Source organism: Oryx dammah, unplaced genomic scaffold (assembly GCF_014754425.2).
Source record: "Oryx dammah isolate SB20612 unplaced genomic scaffold, SCBI_Odam_1.1 HiC_scaffold_15, whole genome shotgun sequence".
NCBI classification, from domain to species: Eukaryota; Metazoa; Chordata; class Mammalia; order Artiodactyla; family Bovidae; genus Oryx; species Oryx dammah.
The window spans coordinates 47,273,661-47,289,016 of NW_024070199.1; the positions used below are offsets into that span (position 1 = coordinate 47,273,661).

At 52.4% G+C, this 15,356-nt stretch overlaps 1 protein-coding gene across 1 annotated transcript in view; it reads right to left on the bottom strand.

Annotated features, from left to right (window-relative positions):
- KCNQ1 (potassium voltage-gated channel subfamily Q member 1) overlaps positions 1 to 15,356 on the bottom strand; it is a 375,829-nt gene that overhangs the window by 179,081 nt on the left and 181,392 nt on the right. The window contains exon 11 of the mRNA XM_040255313.1: positions 9,450 to 9,570. Coding sequence (XP_040111247.1) covers positions 9,450 to 9,570 — 121 coding nt within the window. The remainder of the gene's footprint in view (positions 1 to 9,449; positions 9,571 to 15,356) is intronic.

Below are 15,356 nucleotides of genomic sequence, written 5' to 3' on the forward strand. Positions count from 1 at the left end.
CCGCCCAGTGCTGCCCACCACCTCTTCAGGGGCTGGCTCTCTGAGAGCAGCAGTCTTGCCCATAACCACAAGTGAGGCTGTGGGGAAGAACGCCGAACGTACTGTGTGTAGCCGGTGCCCTGAACAGCCTTACGTACCCCCTCCAGTCCCCAGATGTCTTCTACTGCTTTGTGAAGCCACCCTGCTGTGTGCCCCAGCTTCCCAGGGGGCACAGCTGTGGCACGAGTGGTATTCTGAGTGCAGTGGAGTCTGATCTTGTGTGATGGCCCAGTTCCAAGGTCTTGGAAGACAAATCAGGTAGAGTCAACATTACCTTTGAAAATTCCTTGAACTGCTCCCCCCGCCGCAAATCCCCTTCTCAGAGCGTGATGTAAACCCCTACTAAGCTGTTCTTGTGCTGACTGTAGTGGAAGACCTTGCTTGTAAATGCCAAGGGTATCCCTGCTCTTCACCACGATCTTTCCCTGGCTGTCTTCACTGTGAGCCTCCGGGGCCACTGCCCTCGTGAAGAAAGCACTTCCTGAGAAGATCACAGCCATTGTGGGGTCACGGCTGGATCTGAGGGGAGGGCGGGATGCTGTGGATGCCAGACTCGGGTTGGCCCTGGACTCCTGTCTCCCTCTGCCTCCGTCTTCCTCTTCCCTCCACCTGGCACTCCCACAGGCAGGCCAGACCTGATAGACTTCTGGCCAGCCCTCTGCCTGCTAGCCAGTCATCGCCAAGGACACCTGCATTGTCCCAAGAGGGCCTGTAAGTCTTCAAGAATGAGTGCTAGATGGAGTGGCTCTGGAGCAGCCTGAGAAGCCCGGGCGCCCTGGGAGGCCAGGTCGGCACTGCCCCAGAGTGGTCCGCAGGCCTGGGTGCCCCTCAGCCTTCCAGGGTGGTGCCAGGTTCAAGGTGGCAAGATCCATCTTTCCATGAATAAGGGGACTGACTCACCAGGCGTCCTCTGAGGGCCCCACGGAGGACTCGAGCTTTGGTCTCAGCCAGCCTTAGTGTCCCCTCCCACCCCTGACGTGAGACATGGACAACGGGCTCACCCTCTGCTAAGCACCTGAAAGCCACCAGGGCTGTGAACGCCGCCCCCACACTGGGGCCACGCCGCCTGTGAGCCGCTCAGAACCTGAGCGCTACCGTGGCGTCTCCCTTCCCTGCCAAGTGCGGTCCCAGGCGAAGGCAGGCCTTGTGCCTGCCCTGGTCCTTGCTCTCGAAGATGGAGGTCATCCTCAGCAGGTGAGCCCAGCTGTGATGAGAACAGAGGGCAGAGGCATGCTGGGGCGCTTGTGGCTACTCTGGGGTGTGGTCCTCTGCATCCCCTCCAAGAGTGGAGTGAGAAGAGTGGGTGTCGGTTTTCTCCCTCCACTGCTCGTGAGCCCTGTGCCCTGGGATGAGAGACAGTGGTTTTTGGCTTTCTAGTTACATCTGATGCTGGGACGACAGAGGGTGAGATGGTTGGATGGGATCACCGACTCGATGGACATGAGTTTGACCAAACTCCGGGAGATGGTGAAGGACAGGGAAGCCTGGTGTGCTTCAGTCCATGGGGTCGCAAAGAGTTGGACATGACGGAGCAACGGAACAACAGCAACAAGGTACGTTTCGTTAAATAAGGACGGCACGTAATGGTGAGACACTGACCTCGTCTGTGTCCCATGGAGACTCATGACCCAGCCATTCCAGAAGCTCTCAGGCCAAGTAAGGGACATCCCCATGGGACCTCTCATCACAAGGCAACGTTTCATATTGTCTGACATATATCACACACTTTCCCGAAGCAGGCACACAGCTGGATGCCTGATGCCGTCTCTTCGAAGCAGCCTGACACGTATCCCTCACATCTACAAGAGGACACTGAGGCTCAGAGGTGAGCTGACTGCCCTAGCATCCCATGCGCAGGAGGAAATGGCCCAGGGTGGTCAGAGTTCCCTGGCGGGCAACGTTCCCAGGCTTGGTAAACCCATAACAAACACCAGCTAACAAGGGATAACTCTCAGGCAGGGCATGCTTGACCACTGCCCTGAAAACTGCAGGACGTGGTAGAAGAAATGAAGGAGGACCTCCACAGATGAGGGATGCGTCAAGAGCACAGCTCTGAAGACTCGGGGTAGGAAAGCCGCTTGTCCTCCCTATCTAGATAGGGAGCCGACCTACCTATTAGAAGTTTCCTGTGGAGACTGGCACATGGATGGATAGAGGCGCCACACAGAGACAGCCAAGCATGGAAAGAGAACTGGCTGGAGCTTGCATGACCAGCTATCCAGAGCTGGAATCAAACTGTACGGATAATGAAACATAGCCCTGGCAAGAAAAACTATAAAAATCTGACCAACGAAGTGAATAGGATCCACAAACAGCCATGTGTAGACCGGGAGCTGCTTTATAATGGTGCTTATCTGGTAGGGCAGTGGAGAAGGGCGGTCTTTTCAATAAAGGCGCTGAGTCAAACTGGATATCCAAATGGGGGAAAACTGCCTTGACCTCAGCCTCACATTGGATGCAAAAATTGATTCCAGGCAGATTGCAGATCTACATGTGAAAGGTGAACTAATAAAACTTTAGGAAAAAAACAATTATCTTTATGACCTTGGAGAAGTCAAAGTTTCTTAAATAGGATACAAATAGCACTCACCAGAAAGGAAATGTTTGATTAACTGGATGACGTTAAAATTAAGACCTTCTGTTCATCAAAAGACACCCTTAAGAGAGGAAAAGGGCAACGCGCAGAGGGAGAGGTGTTGCTTCTTTGGAATGAACGTACATGTATCGGACCAATGACTCATGCCCAGGATGAAGAATGCCTGCAAATCAGAAGAAAAGACAATCCAAAAGAAAATGGGCCGCCAACATGGGCATTTTACAAAGGACAGTATTCAACTAAATAATAATAACGCGGAAAGGGCTCAGCTGCGTTTGCCATGGACTTTGTTGTTGTTTAGTCTCTCAGTTCTGTCCTGCTGTTTGTGACCCCATGGACTGACCGTAGCCTGTCAGGCTCCTCTGTCCATGGGATTCTCCAGGCAAGAATACTGGAGTGGGTTGTCATTTCCTCCTCCAGCGGATCTTCCCAACCCAGGGATTGAACATGCATTGACAGGCAGATTGTTTACACCAGGGAAGCCCATGGCTATTAATTATTGCAAGTTAAAATCACAGTTTGATGCCATTAGACACCCACTATTGTGGCTAAAAAGGAAATGACGGAAAATGAGAAGTGTTAGGATATGGAGCAGCCAGAATGCCCTGCCGCCACTGGCGGCAGTGGAAACGTATGCCCACTTTGGGCAGCTGTGAGGCAGTGTGTACTCAAAGTCAACAAGCTCATCCGATGACCTGGCAATACACTCACCAGAAAGCAGCCCATGCGTTCCCCAAAGAGCCTAGACAGAATATTCTTAGCAATGATGATAACAACCCTGTACTGGAAATGGTCCAAGTGGCCGTCAGAGGAGAATGGATAAAGGAGGTGTAGGCCCTTCACACAGCGGGGTGCCAGCCAGCCAGGGGAGAGGGAGGCCCTGCTCTTTTCAGCCACACTGTGCAGCTCACAGGGAGTCGGACATACGTGTGTGCACTGTAGGAGTCTATTGCTAGAAAGTTCAAGAACAGACAAAGCTGGGTCCTGTTGCTGGAAGCCGGGACTTGCTTATGCTTGGGTGTTAGTGACAGCAGGCGGAACCTAGGGGCTTCTGCAAGGTTCTGTTGCCTCACTTGGGGGCTGGTGTCATATGTCCCAGGGAGTGAAAATGCACAAGACAGTACCCTTGAGATCTGTGTACGTCATACTTCAACTAAAAACTTGAAAACAACATCCTCTATATAAGGACAAGCCTTTTAACTTGAGAGATGGACAGTGCAGGCCTGCAGAGGGGCTGGGTCTGCCCCAAACTCCTCCCACCCCTGGCTCAAGGGATCCCCACCTCAGGCTTCCTGGTCAAGCTGCCCTGGGACTAAGTCTCCCCTTCCAGGTTCAAGCAAAGCATAGGAGGGAGCTGTGTGGGACTCCCTGACAGTCAAAAATACCTCTCCATCAACACCAGTGCCATTTGTGAAGTCCTCTCCTCCTGCCGCCTCTAGGGTGTGGGCCTTCTCTTCCTTAACATCCTCCTTAACACTGCCCTCGGTCCATGCCGCCCTTGCCGCGGACCTGCGTCGCAGAGATAGCCGAGCGGGCCCTGAGTGTGCCAGGGCCTGGGGTTATTGATGGCGCCTAAGGCAGTAAGAAGTACCCTTGCTTGCCTCTGGACCTTCCTCCCAGAACATGGTCCCACTCTCCAGGGTAGCCAGCCCCAGTAGATGGGCTGCATCTTCCTCTCATGCTCACAAAGGAAGTGAGGCTCCCAGAGGTTGGGGGGCTTGGGGGCCGGCCCACAGCTGGGCCAGGACCGGCTGGGCGCCAGATGAAGGGCGTCCGATCTCCAGTCCCTCGTTGTTCCCACTGAGCCACTCCGCCTCGCTTGTAATTTAATTAGGAGAACATTTAATCCCCCCGTGCATTTCGGAGACGGCTTTGCGCCTGGCCGGGGCTGTGAGGCTCTGACGGGGAGCCTGTGACTCATGCAGCTTTGCACAGCCCTCCCGGGCGGGCTCCCACGGGGCTTCCTTGGCACCTCATGCAGACAGAGGTGGTCTGGAGCTCCAACAAGAGGACACTGGTCTGGAAAGACAAACTAGCCTCATCTGTTCCTGGCAAGCCCCCTCCTTTATCCCCCTGGACGCTGGCCCCAGCAAGGCCTGTACAAGTCCTTTCCCACCAAGGTTTGCAGGGTGAGAACCAGAGCAAGGGGCTTGGGCGTTCACAGAGGCACCCTGCCTGGCGCCTGCGGGGTCCATGGGCGTGGGCTGCGGTGGGCCCTGAGTGTCTCTGAAATGCCCCAGGCAAACCTGGTACCGCCAATAGAGCTAGCACCCTGGTCCAGGGAGCGGAGCGTGGGGCCAAGCCTTGTGACATTTGCCCTTGTTTCCAGGAGGCATGGGGCTGGCCCTGGCCTCGCTGACAAACGCAGATTTCAGGAGACGTTAGCAGTGATGTGGATGAAAGCCAGGCCACAGCGGCCTCGCTGGAAAAGAGAAACTTGAACGTTTTGGCGTGAGGTTCTGCAGGGTCCAGGAGAAAGTTGAAGACATGGAAATTCTAATTAACGCACGCAGGGCTGGTTTTGCTCAAGGATCTCTAGGCTGTCATGCCGCAGGAGGCCGGCGAGTCTGTGCTCGCCGGGCGTGTGCGCGTGTGTCTGCACTCGTGGTCACCTGGCGGGTGTTCGGTGGGGCCCAGCCTCGGCCCCGCCTTCCCTCTGCCTCTCTCCCCTGGAAGGTTCTTGGCCTTCCCCATGCTTGTCTTGGTGTACAGACTCTCCCCTTGCAGAGCAGGACAGAGGGGTGGCTGGTTAGAGAGAGCTGGGTCCTGCCTATCCGGGAGGCCGTGACAGAAGATAGGAGGGACCCTTCCGGAAGACCAGAGACTGGTGTGCGCACAGAGGGTCTGGCTCTGGAACCACCTGCCCTGGGCATCCATGTGCAACCACTGGGGTGGGTGTGAATGCTAGGCTAGTCCTGGCTGACTCGGCAGCTGTGGGGAAGACTTCCCAACACACAGCCTTGGAGCCCAGAGCCACAGATGCTGACCCGAGGCCGGTTCTGACCCAGCTACCCTAACCCTGCATGCCAGCAGCACTGAGGCGCCCACAGCCCCTGCTTCATTTCTTCCTTGGGAGGTGCTGGCTGGGCCCTGGCTGGGGGACCCTGTCTGCTTTGGGGTGGGAGCCATGGTCCTGGAGCTCTTCCAGCCTGGGGCTTGTGGGGTGCCAGACAGGGAGAGGCCTGGGGAAGCCACACATGAGGGTCCCGGTAGACAGGTACCCCGAAAGAGACCCAGGCCCCGAACAAGGGTGCAGGGGGCTGATACAGAGGGCCTCAGGGGCTGGAGGAGGCTGTGGCAGCCTGGCCTGGGGGCATCCTGGGCCTCCTCGAAGGGAGGAGGCCTGTGAGGATGCTGGAGAAATGAGCGGGAATCTGATGGCTGCTGATGAATGACAGGGATGTTCCAGGTGGGATGCCATGTGCAAGGCACAGGGATGGACACGGGGTGGCCCTCCCCACGGTGGGCAAGAGCCCTTAGCAGGGTTTCCTTGCCCCTTGCCCCATGTCCTAGACGGCTTGTCTCCTGCCTCACACTTGTGCCATGGCAGCCTCATGGCAAGGCTCAGGGTGGGGGCCCAAGGGCACATGAGCTCCCTTGCATCTGCCTGAGAGGTGTGGGTGAGCCTGTGGCCTGGCTATCCAGAGCTGTGAGTGGGCTTGCGTGGCCAGAGCCACTTTCTCTCCCCAGCCCGCTGGACCCTGACCCCAGCTCACTGACAACTCCCTAGGTTGCACCAGGCTGTCTCACTGACCCCCGGTCCCCTGACCCCTTGCTCCACCAATGGCCAACAGGCCCGGGAAAGAGGAGCTTCGCCCAGCCCCAGGGACCATCCCGTAATCAAGGCTGCAGTGACCTCACCTCCCTGGGGCCCCGCGGGCGGGGAGAGCTTGAGATGGAAACAAAATGTGTCTTTATTTATGCTTTTAATTTGAATTCTGGAACCGTCCCAACATGGTAATACATTTAACATTCAGTCAAATGCTGAAGAAAAATGGATCTGTTTTTCAGTAACTGCCTCCCACCCACTCTGGCCCCTGTGAGACCCCTGTGCATATCCCCAGTCCTTTACACAGTCCAGGGTGTGCATGGACTCTCTCCCCTGCATGGAGTCCATGGGGCTGAGCTGCCTGCAGGAGCTGAGACGGGTCCCCAAGCTGCTGGAGCCGAGTTTAATTAGGGGCATCAATCAGCAGGCAGGCTATGCGGGATGCAGAGGAATGCGGTCCGGCGTGGACACCGAGGCCTGGCCATCTTCCCCCAGCTGCCCTGCAGGCGGCTGCAGCCTGGAGTGAGCATGGTGCCCATCACTGCTGCCTCCTTCCCCTGCCATGGTAGGGTGGCGCCTTGGCCCAGCCCTTATCCCTGGGGGCACCTAGGGTCTGAAGTCCCACTGCCGCCTCCTGCACTGTGCCCCACCTTCCCTGGGCTCCTGTGGGCAGGACCCTGACCCTTGTGGACAGGGACATGCAGAGTCCCTGCTGCCTCATCCTTGACCAGATCACGGGGCCTGGAGGAGGCCTTTCTGCTGCACTCTGTCTTTTCAGCCCAGCCTTCACTACAGACCCCTCAGTCCAGCACCTACCTTCCCCTGGCTCCTCTGCAGCGTCTGTACTAGGAAAGGCCTTCATAGGTTCCGGGGTGAGGACCCTCCTGGGGAAGGATGGCCTAGGTCCAGCCAGCACTGGAGGGACCCCCTTCTCCCATAACCAACAGACTGCACCCAGGGAGTGACCACCCTAGGACCACCGCAGGCTCTCTGGTTGCTTATGCCCCAGGCCCATGGCAGGCAGAGAGCTTCGGGCTATCAGGTCAGATGGCCTCTGTCTTGGAGGAAAGAAGACAAGGCATGGCCAGGCTCCTCTGACTGCGCAGCCCCACCAGCTTGAGTTGCTTCCTGGGGCTCCCGGCGCAGGTGGACCACCTCTCGCCCCCCTGGAAACCTTGTACCTGCAGATACCGATAAACATGGACCTCTCTTCAAAAGGGGTGACCAGGCGAGGCAGCTGGGAGCCTGGGCTTAGGCCACCTCAGCTCCCAGATTCCACCACCCTCGCCCTGGGCCTCCCTGCAGCGGCCTCACAGGGCCCCAGGGGCTGGTGAAGATTGCCCAGCTGGACAGACGATGGGTGACCACCCCGTCCACCCAGAGTGTGACACCTTGTGGGTGCCTTGTGGGGGCTGGGCCACAGTTGAGAGGAGAGGAAAAGCGAGCTCTGATAGGAAGAGAACGCCAGGAGGACAAGGAGGGGCCACCGAGCAGTACAGCAAGGGTGCCGGGTCCCAGCAGGCTTTTGGCCATCCCTGCTCTAAGCAGGCCCTGCTGCCTGTGCTCCAAACACCAGCCACAAAACCCTGACTTCCACAAAACACTCTGGGGTCTCCTGTGCCCCATATTCGCTACAGGCCTCAGCCAGAGGGGTAAGCTGGCATCCTGCCTTGGAATGCCACCGACCTGCATCTGCCCAGAGCCCCTGGTTCCCAGCATGAGTTCTACTTCTCTGCCCTTGCTCACTTAACAAGTGAGCCTCTTGGGTCATCTCCAGGATGGGCCCAGAGTTCAGAGCCCTCCTCTCAGGGGTGGCCTGGAAGCTTGCTCCAGCGCCGAGTCCATGAGGACGAGTAACCCCTGCTTTCTAGCTCCCTGTGTGGCTCTCACTGCGCCTGAGCATGCTTTCTCTGGTGCCCTGCCATCCACAGGTGCTGTCAAGCTCCTTGTGAGCCTGGGGGTGCCTGTCAGATCATGGTACCACCTCGAGACAGTCCTGTCCCCCTCTCGCTCTGGCTCCCCGGCCCGGCCAGTCCTCGGGTTACAGAGCAGCCAGGAGGCCCTGCAGTTGGGGTCCTGACTTCCTTAGTCCTCGGGTTATGGAGCAGCCAGGAGGCCCTGCAGTTGGGGTCCTGACTTCCTTAGTCATCTGCAAGGCAAAGGCCACACGTGGCAGCAGCAAAGGCAGCTAGCCTGGGGCCTCACCTCGAGAGAGATGCACACGATTAGGACAACCTGGAGACCCCGAGTCCAGAGAACCAAAACACACTTCACTGACTCCAAGGAGAGGAGGAAAGAAGGCCAGCAAGTGACTCTCGGAAGGACGGTGAGCACCGTGCGGACATCCTGACACAGACGGACATCTCCAGGGGAATCCCCAGTGGGGCAACAGCCAGGATGGCCCGAGTGTCCCGCTGCCCCAGCACAGGCTGTCACTGTGCACAGGGTGCCCTAGCTGGGAGCACTCAGTCACGTCGCAGGGAATCACACCACGGCTGAGCCCCGGGGATTGGCCTGGGGATACCGTGACGGCGGGGGAGGACGGGCACGCGTCCCAGGCCAGCTGTGCCTCGGGGGCAGGCCAACTGGAAGGCGTGGAGAATCAGCCATTTCCTCCACCTGAAGGAGCCCCTGAGGACAGCCGCAGCATCTGCCCAGTGGCTTGGCCAGGGTTCCACGGGGAAATGCGGAAAACAAAGTCGTCTCTCTTTTAGGGGGCAGGGGAGGGGGCTCAGAGAGAGAAAAACAATCTTCTCAGATGCTCAGAGCACGGAAGCAAGTGGAAAATGATCAGTCTGGTTTTCCATAAGTCACAACAAGAGAATCGTGTTCCCAAACTCGGTGGGAAATGCCCTTGCTATATCCCTGCCGGGTGCCCCAGCGCGGGGTCTAGCCCCTGGGGGCCAGTGGCCCTCGGTTGCTGAGGGGCAGGCAGTGAGTGGTGGGCACTGGGCTAACAGACCTGAGCCCTGGTGCAGCACCAAGGCCGCCCCTTTGAGCCCCACGTCCTTTCCGCTCATCACCCCTGGGTGAGCGGGCACTCACTGTGACACGTGGGTGATGGGGGTCAGCAGCGCCTCCCCATCCAGGTCCAGGTCCTCAGCAAAGCTGTTGGTTCTCATGAAATGGGCCGTGCTCACTTCCAGCAGCGTGGGACTCTTTTTCACTGTTGGGAAAGATGCGGGGCAACGTGTTAGGCATGATGGCAGAGGGGCCCAGGGCTGCTCAGAGCTTAGATGCCAATTCAGACCTGCCTTCCTCAAACCCCTGGAGCATTCCCACAAGCAGGTAAGAGACCCACTCACAGCACCGGGGAGGAGTGGAGGCGACGTAAGAAGTCTCGGCACAGGGATTGGCTAGGTTCACGATGGCCCCCACAGGCCTGAGCCCTCAGTGGCCGAGGTGCAGCTGAGAGCCAGCGGGAAGGACTTCCCAGGTGGTGCTACAGGTAGAGAACTTCCGAGTCAGTGCAGGAGATGTAAGAGATGCAGGTTTGATCCTTGGATCCAGAAGATCCCCTGGAGGAGGGAATGGCAGCCCACCCAGTATTCTTGCCTGGAGAAGTCTATGGACAGAGGAGCCTGATGGGCTACAGTCCACGGGGTCACAAAGAGTCGGACACAACTGAGTGACTTATCAAGCACGACATCGCCTCAGAGAGAGGAGTGTGGCCAGGCTGAGCTCAGGGGTCTGGGCCTCTCCTCAGGTTCACACCAGACGTTAGGGTCGAGAATAGTTGACAAGCGCAGATTTGGTAAGATGCTGACTCCCATCACTGTCCACGGTCATGTGGACAGACCGAGGGCAGTAGGACTCCTGCTCATGAAGAGTCGGAGGCCGGGTGTGGGGAAGCCACAGAGCTCCTGGCCCCTCGCACCCACTGCCTGCACCCTGAGGGAGGCACAGGAACCAGTCAACAGCCCGTGTTAGCATTCAGATTCCCCGGGCCCACCTGCAGTGGGCTGGCGCTGGCCCTCAGGGCTGACTAAGAGTACCTGTCAGTCCCCGGATTTGCAATCTGGACCCTTGTTGTTTTTTTCATTTAAAGTTTGTATTGTAAAATAAGTACTTGTAGAAAGTGAGGCAAGTCAAAGATTCACAAAGCCCTTCCTCCCCCGTGAGCTTATTAGTGTTAACCACCAACTAGATACTGAGCTCACCCCTCTCTGCTCATCAGAGCAGCTGGCACCTGGTGGGACTTGCATTTACACACACATGATGTTCCTGCCTCTTTGTTCCTGTCACTCTGCAGCGTGCCCATCTCATTTTTCTACAGCTACGTAGGCATGGACCTAAGTCTTACTTTAGTAGCTATACAACAGTCTGTAGCTTAGATCTGCCAGTTCACTCAGCCAGTCCATGTTTGATGGACATCTGGTTCCATGAGCTTTAAGCCTCTACTTTAAGACAATGATGCACCATCCATCTTTATGGAAACCTGACGCATCAAGGCAGGTGAGAGGGCATTTCCTTGGTAATTTTAATAGATGTTGCTGAATTGTTTTCCCCAGAGGTTGTATCAGGCTCTACCAGTAGTGCGCAAACATGGCAGTCTCCCCACATCCATGCTGGCACCAGCCTTTGGCAGTCTTTTGGGGGCCCGCCAAATACAGAGGAAGACTGGCGTGCTGTTTTTCCTTCTACGTTGAATGCCTTTTGTGGCTCTGAGGCTATTTGGTTTTCCTCTTGTGGAATTATCTGTTCGTATCCTTTGCTCATTTTTGTTCATCAGTTTTATAGGAAAATTTTAATATGTTAGATAGAGATAATTAACCCTTTGTCATTTGGGGTACAGATACCTTCCCCAGTCTACTTTCAGTGTTTTAACCTTAATTATGGCTTTGTCATAGGAAATTTTCTTATGATTTTGGAGCTATACCTATAACACATTAAAAAGCAGAGACATCACTTTGCTGACAGAGATCTGTATAGGCAAAGCTATGGTTTTTCCAGGAGTCATGTACAGATGTGAGACTTGGACCATAAATAAGAACAAGAGCTGAAGAATTGATGCTTTCAAACTGTGGTGCTGGAGAAGACTCGAGAGTCCCCTGGAGAGCAAGGAGATTAAACCAGTCAATCCTAAAGGAAATCAACCCTGAATATTCATTGGAAGGACTGATGCTGAAGCTGAAGCTCCAATACTTTGGCCACCTGATGCAAAGAGCCGACTCATTGGAAAAGACCCCAATGCTGGGAAAGATTGAGGGCAGGAAAAAAAGGGGATGATAGAGGATGAGGTGGTTGGATGGCATCACCTACTCAATGGACCTGAGTTTGAGCAAACTCTAAGAGATACTGAAGGACAAGGAAGCCTGACATGCTCTAGTCCATGGGGTCATAAAGAGTTGGACACGACTTAGCAACTGAGCAACAACCTTTCTTTTGCTTTTGAAAAAGAAAGATTTCCCTTTCTTTGTCAAAGTAGTATAACTATCTCCTAAATGTAAGTGTGTGTGTACATTCTAATACATTTAGCACTTACTCCTCACCTTGTAGGTCCTCAACAGTCAGAAAATGAAAATGTGAAAAGTACTGTATTCAATGTTACTGAAAAAACTAAAGCAAAACACAGACTAAGATTTCTTCAAGGAAACATAGGAGAAAACCTCTGGACCTTGGATTTGGCAATGAGTGTTGAAGTGTGGAACCAAAAACCCAGTCTGTGAGCAGGAAAAAAAAAGAAAAACTGGACTTTATCAAAATTAAAAGCCTTTGCTCTGTAAGAGACACTGCTAAAAGAATGTAAAGACAAGTCAGACTTGAAAAAAATGTTTACATGTCACGTCTCTGGTCAAGGACATTTTTCCAGAATGTATAAAGAACTCTTCAACCCAATTTGAAAAATGGATTACAAATAAGCTCATGGGGAGATGCCCAGTTCAATCAATATTAGTAATTGTTAGGGGAATGCGAACTAAATCCACAACAAGCTACCATTATACCCTTATTGAAATGACTAAAATTTTTAAGTGGTAGCAATTTTGGATATTTGGAAAAGAATAAAGTGAGAGCCTTACTTTTCACTTTACATTAAGAAATTCAAGTCTGACAATATGGTATACTCATGAAGACACAGAGCAACTAGAGCTATTCATGTTGCTGGTGGGAATGCAGAATGGTGCAGCCACATTGGAAAAGGGTTTAGCGGTTTCCTTTAATGTTAAACATATGTTTATCTTGTGACCCACTGGTCCCTGTCCCAGTTATTCAAGTGAACTGAAAATTTACATTCACAAAAACTTGTACATAAATGTGTCTTAACAGTTTCACTGACAATTGCCAAAACCTGGAGACAACTAGGATGTGCTTCAGTAGGTGAGATGGTGAACACTTTGTGGCGCATCTGTATGACGGAATACCATGCAGCAACCAGAAGGAACGGACTCATGATGCACGTGACAACATGAACGCGTAGCACATGCATTTGGCTAAGCAGTGAAAGAAGCCAGCTGCAAAAGGCCCCGTATTATATGATATCATTTATATGACACTCTGGAAAAGGCAAGACCACAGGGACATAAAACAGATCAGGGACTGCCAGTACTTAGGGGAGGGGGAGTACTTAACTTCAGAAGAGCTGCACCCCGGGATTTTACAGGCTATGGAACTTCTCCGTATGCTGACGTGGTGCTGGGTACACAACTCCAAGCATTTGTCAAAACCCATAGGACTTGTGCATCTCCTAGAGTAAATGTCACTGTATACACCACCACCACTCGCCACCCCCAGCCCCCTACCAAAATAAGCCTGTTCTAGGATCCAGGATGGAAAGCAGACTGTGCCGAGTGAGCTCTGTATTGCAAATATAACACAGCACTGTGAGGAAAGCAGAAGAAGGAGCTGACCTACGAATCCTGGGGAAACAATCTTTCACTGGACACGGTTAAACTGAACTCATAAACACAGAATTATAGGTGGTAAGTTTTTTTTCTCAAGGGGCACTACGGGTACCCTTGAATAAGTAAATTTATAGATGGTGGGAGCAAGGAAAGTAACAGAGTTGGGGGATGGTGAGTGAACTGGTAATGAGAAAATACCAGAATGAACTCATACTTGATACAGACACAAATAAATATAGATGTGTGTGCACACGGGTTATTTTCATATGTACATATTTCCTAGCTCTGTCCATTGAGAGAGTCCAGAAGCAGTGACAACCCTAGAGCAGTGAGCACATCCAGTGCCCAGATCCTGGCTTCTAAATCCTGTATATTCTCCAGTAAAAGGAACCAGGACTATGACAGAATGGTGATTCTAGGGTTAGGGCAGAGAACATGTAAGATGAGTCTAAAGTACTGTCTAGTGCTAGAAAGGAAAGAAATGCTCAAAAATGAATAAATGAGAAGGATGAGGGCATGTCAAATGGACACAGGAACTTACCTAAAAGAGCTCTCAATCCAGTGTCCAAAGCTACAATAATTTGAGCAACAAAATTATATTAATGCTATAACGATTAGATTACAGCTCAAATATACATATTCCTGAGTCCATACTGATATGAAAGAGAAGTATACATCTTCCTTACAGAAGAATTTTAAATAATAAATGTAGAAAGACTGAGGGAAAAAAAATCACCACTAGAACACCTCAGTGTCACTTGCTGTAGGCAAGATCTACGGATGAATGCTAAAATCAGTAGGTGAAACTTTAAGGAAAAACTTCAAAAGCTCTCCCTTCTAATCTTTGCTCATTTCTGTGGTGGTTTTAACATATGTTCACCAGTGCTTTGCCATTCATTCTGGCAGGATAGAGTGTAACTGCCCACTCCTTGGGTGTGGGCTGGAATGAATGGTGACTCCCTTCTCATGACTTGACTGTGGAAAGGAAAAATGCTAAATAAGGCTGGGTGACACCACCTTAACCAAGTAGGTCAAGGTTAACAGTACCAGCGATAAACCACGTTGATGTCATGAACTGTGACATGGTATGATGAGGAAAGTACCTCACTTCATGGCATTCTTCCCCCAAACCTTAGTCTAATCCTGAGAAAGCAGTAAAACCCAAACTGGGGGTCATGACACCTGACTAGTATTCCTAAAAAATGTTAAGGAGATACATTAAAAACAAGGAGGGACTAAAATTGGCTGTCATGGGTCAGAGAAAACTAAGAACTGACTAAATGTAATGGTTGATCTTAGAACAGAAAAAGGATATTAGCAGTTAAACTAGTAAAACCCAGATAAATGAATGAAACTGTCGCTTAACTACTAGTGTTGCTGCAATGTTAACTTCTTAGTTTTGATAATTGTACCATGGTTATATAAGATGCTAACATTAAGGGAAGCTGGTGAGAGGTATATGGGGACTCTGTACTATTTTACTTCCCTGTAAATTAAAAAATCTTTTAATATCTAATTAAGGATATACAAGAATTCTATGGAGAAATTACAAAGCTTTAACGAGAGACATTCAAGAAGACATAAATAAAAGAGAACTATGCTTTGTTCCATTGATTAGAAAACGCAATACTAAGAAGATTCTCCCCAAATCATAATAAAAATCCCATGGTTTCTGTGTTGGAACCCTGGCAAGCTGGTTCTAAAATGACTGCAAGCACAAAAGGCCAGGAATCAACAAGATTCTTGAACAACGAGGTAAGAGGCCTTGCTCTGCTAGACATCAGTGCCTGTTACCAAGTGGCAGTCATTGAGGTGCTGTGGCGCCGATGCAGAGAGAGACAGACGGCCTAAGGGGACGGGACTGACTGTCTAGAAACAGTCCCCACACATACGGATGCTTTTTGTGTATCAGAGGTGGCCTGCAGATGGTGGGACGAGGATCTTCAGGGATAGCTGGCTGGTCACACGAGGGAAATGTTGAACTGGACCCTTACCTCACACCATACATCAACAGTTCATTAATGGCATTCCTGGCAGTTACAAACGAATGAAGAGAAAACTATAAAGAGTTTCTGGCTGAATCTAGAAAGACCTTCATGACCTCAGGGTT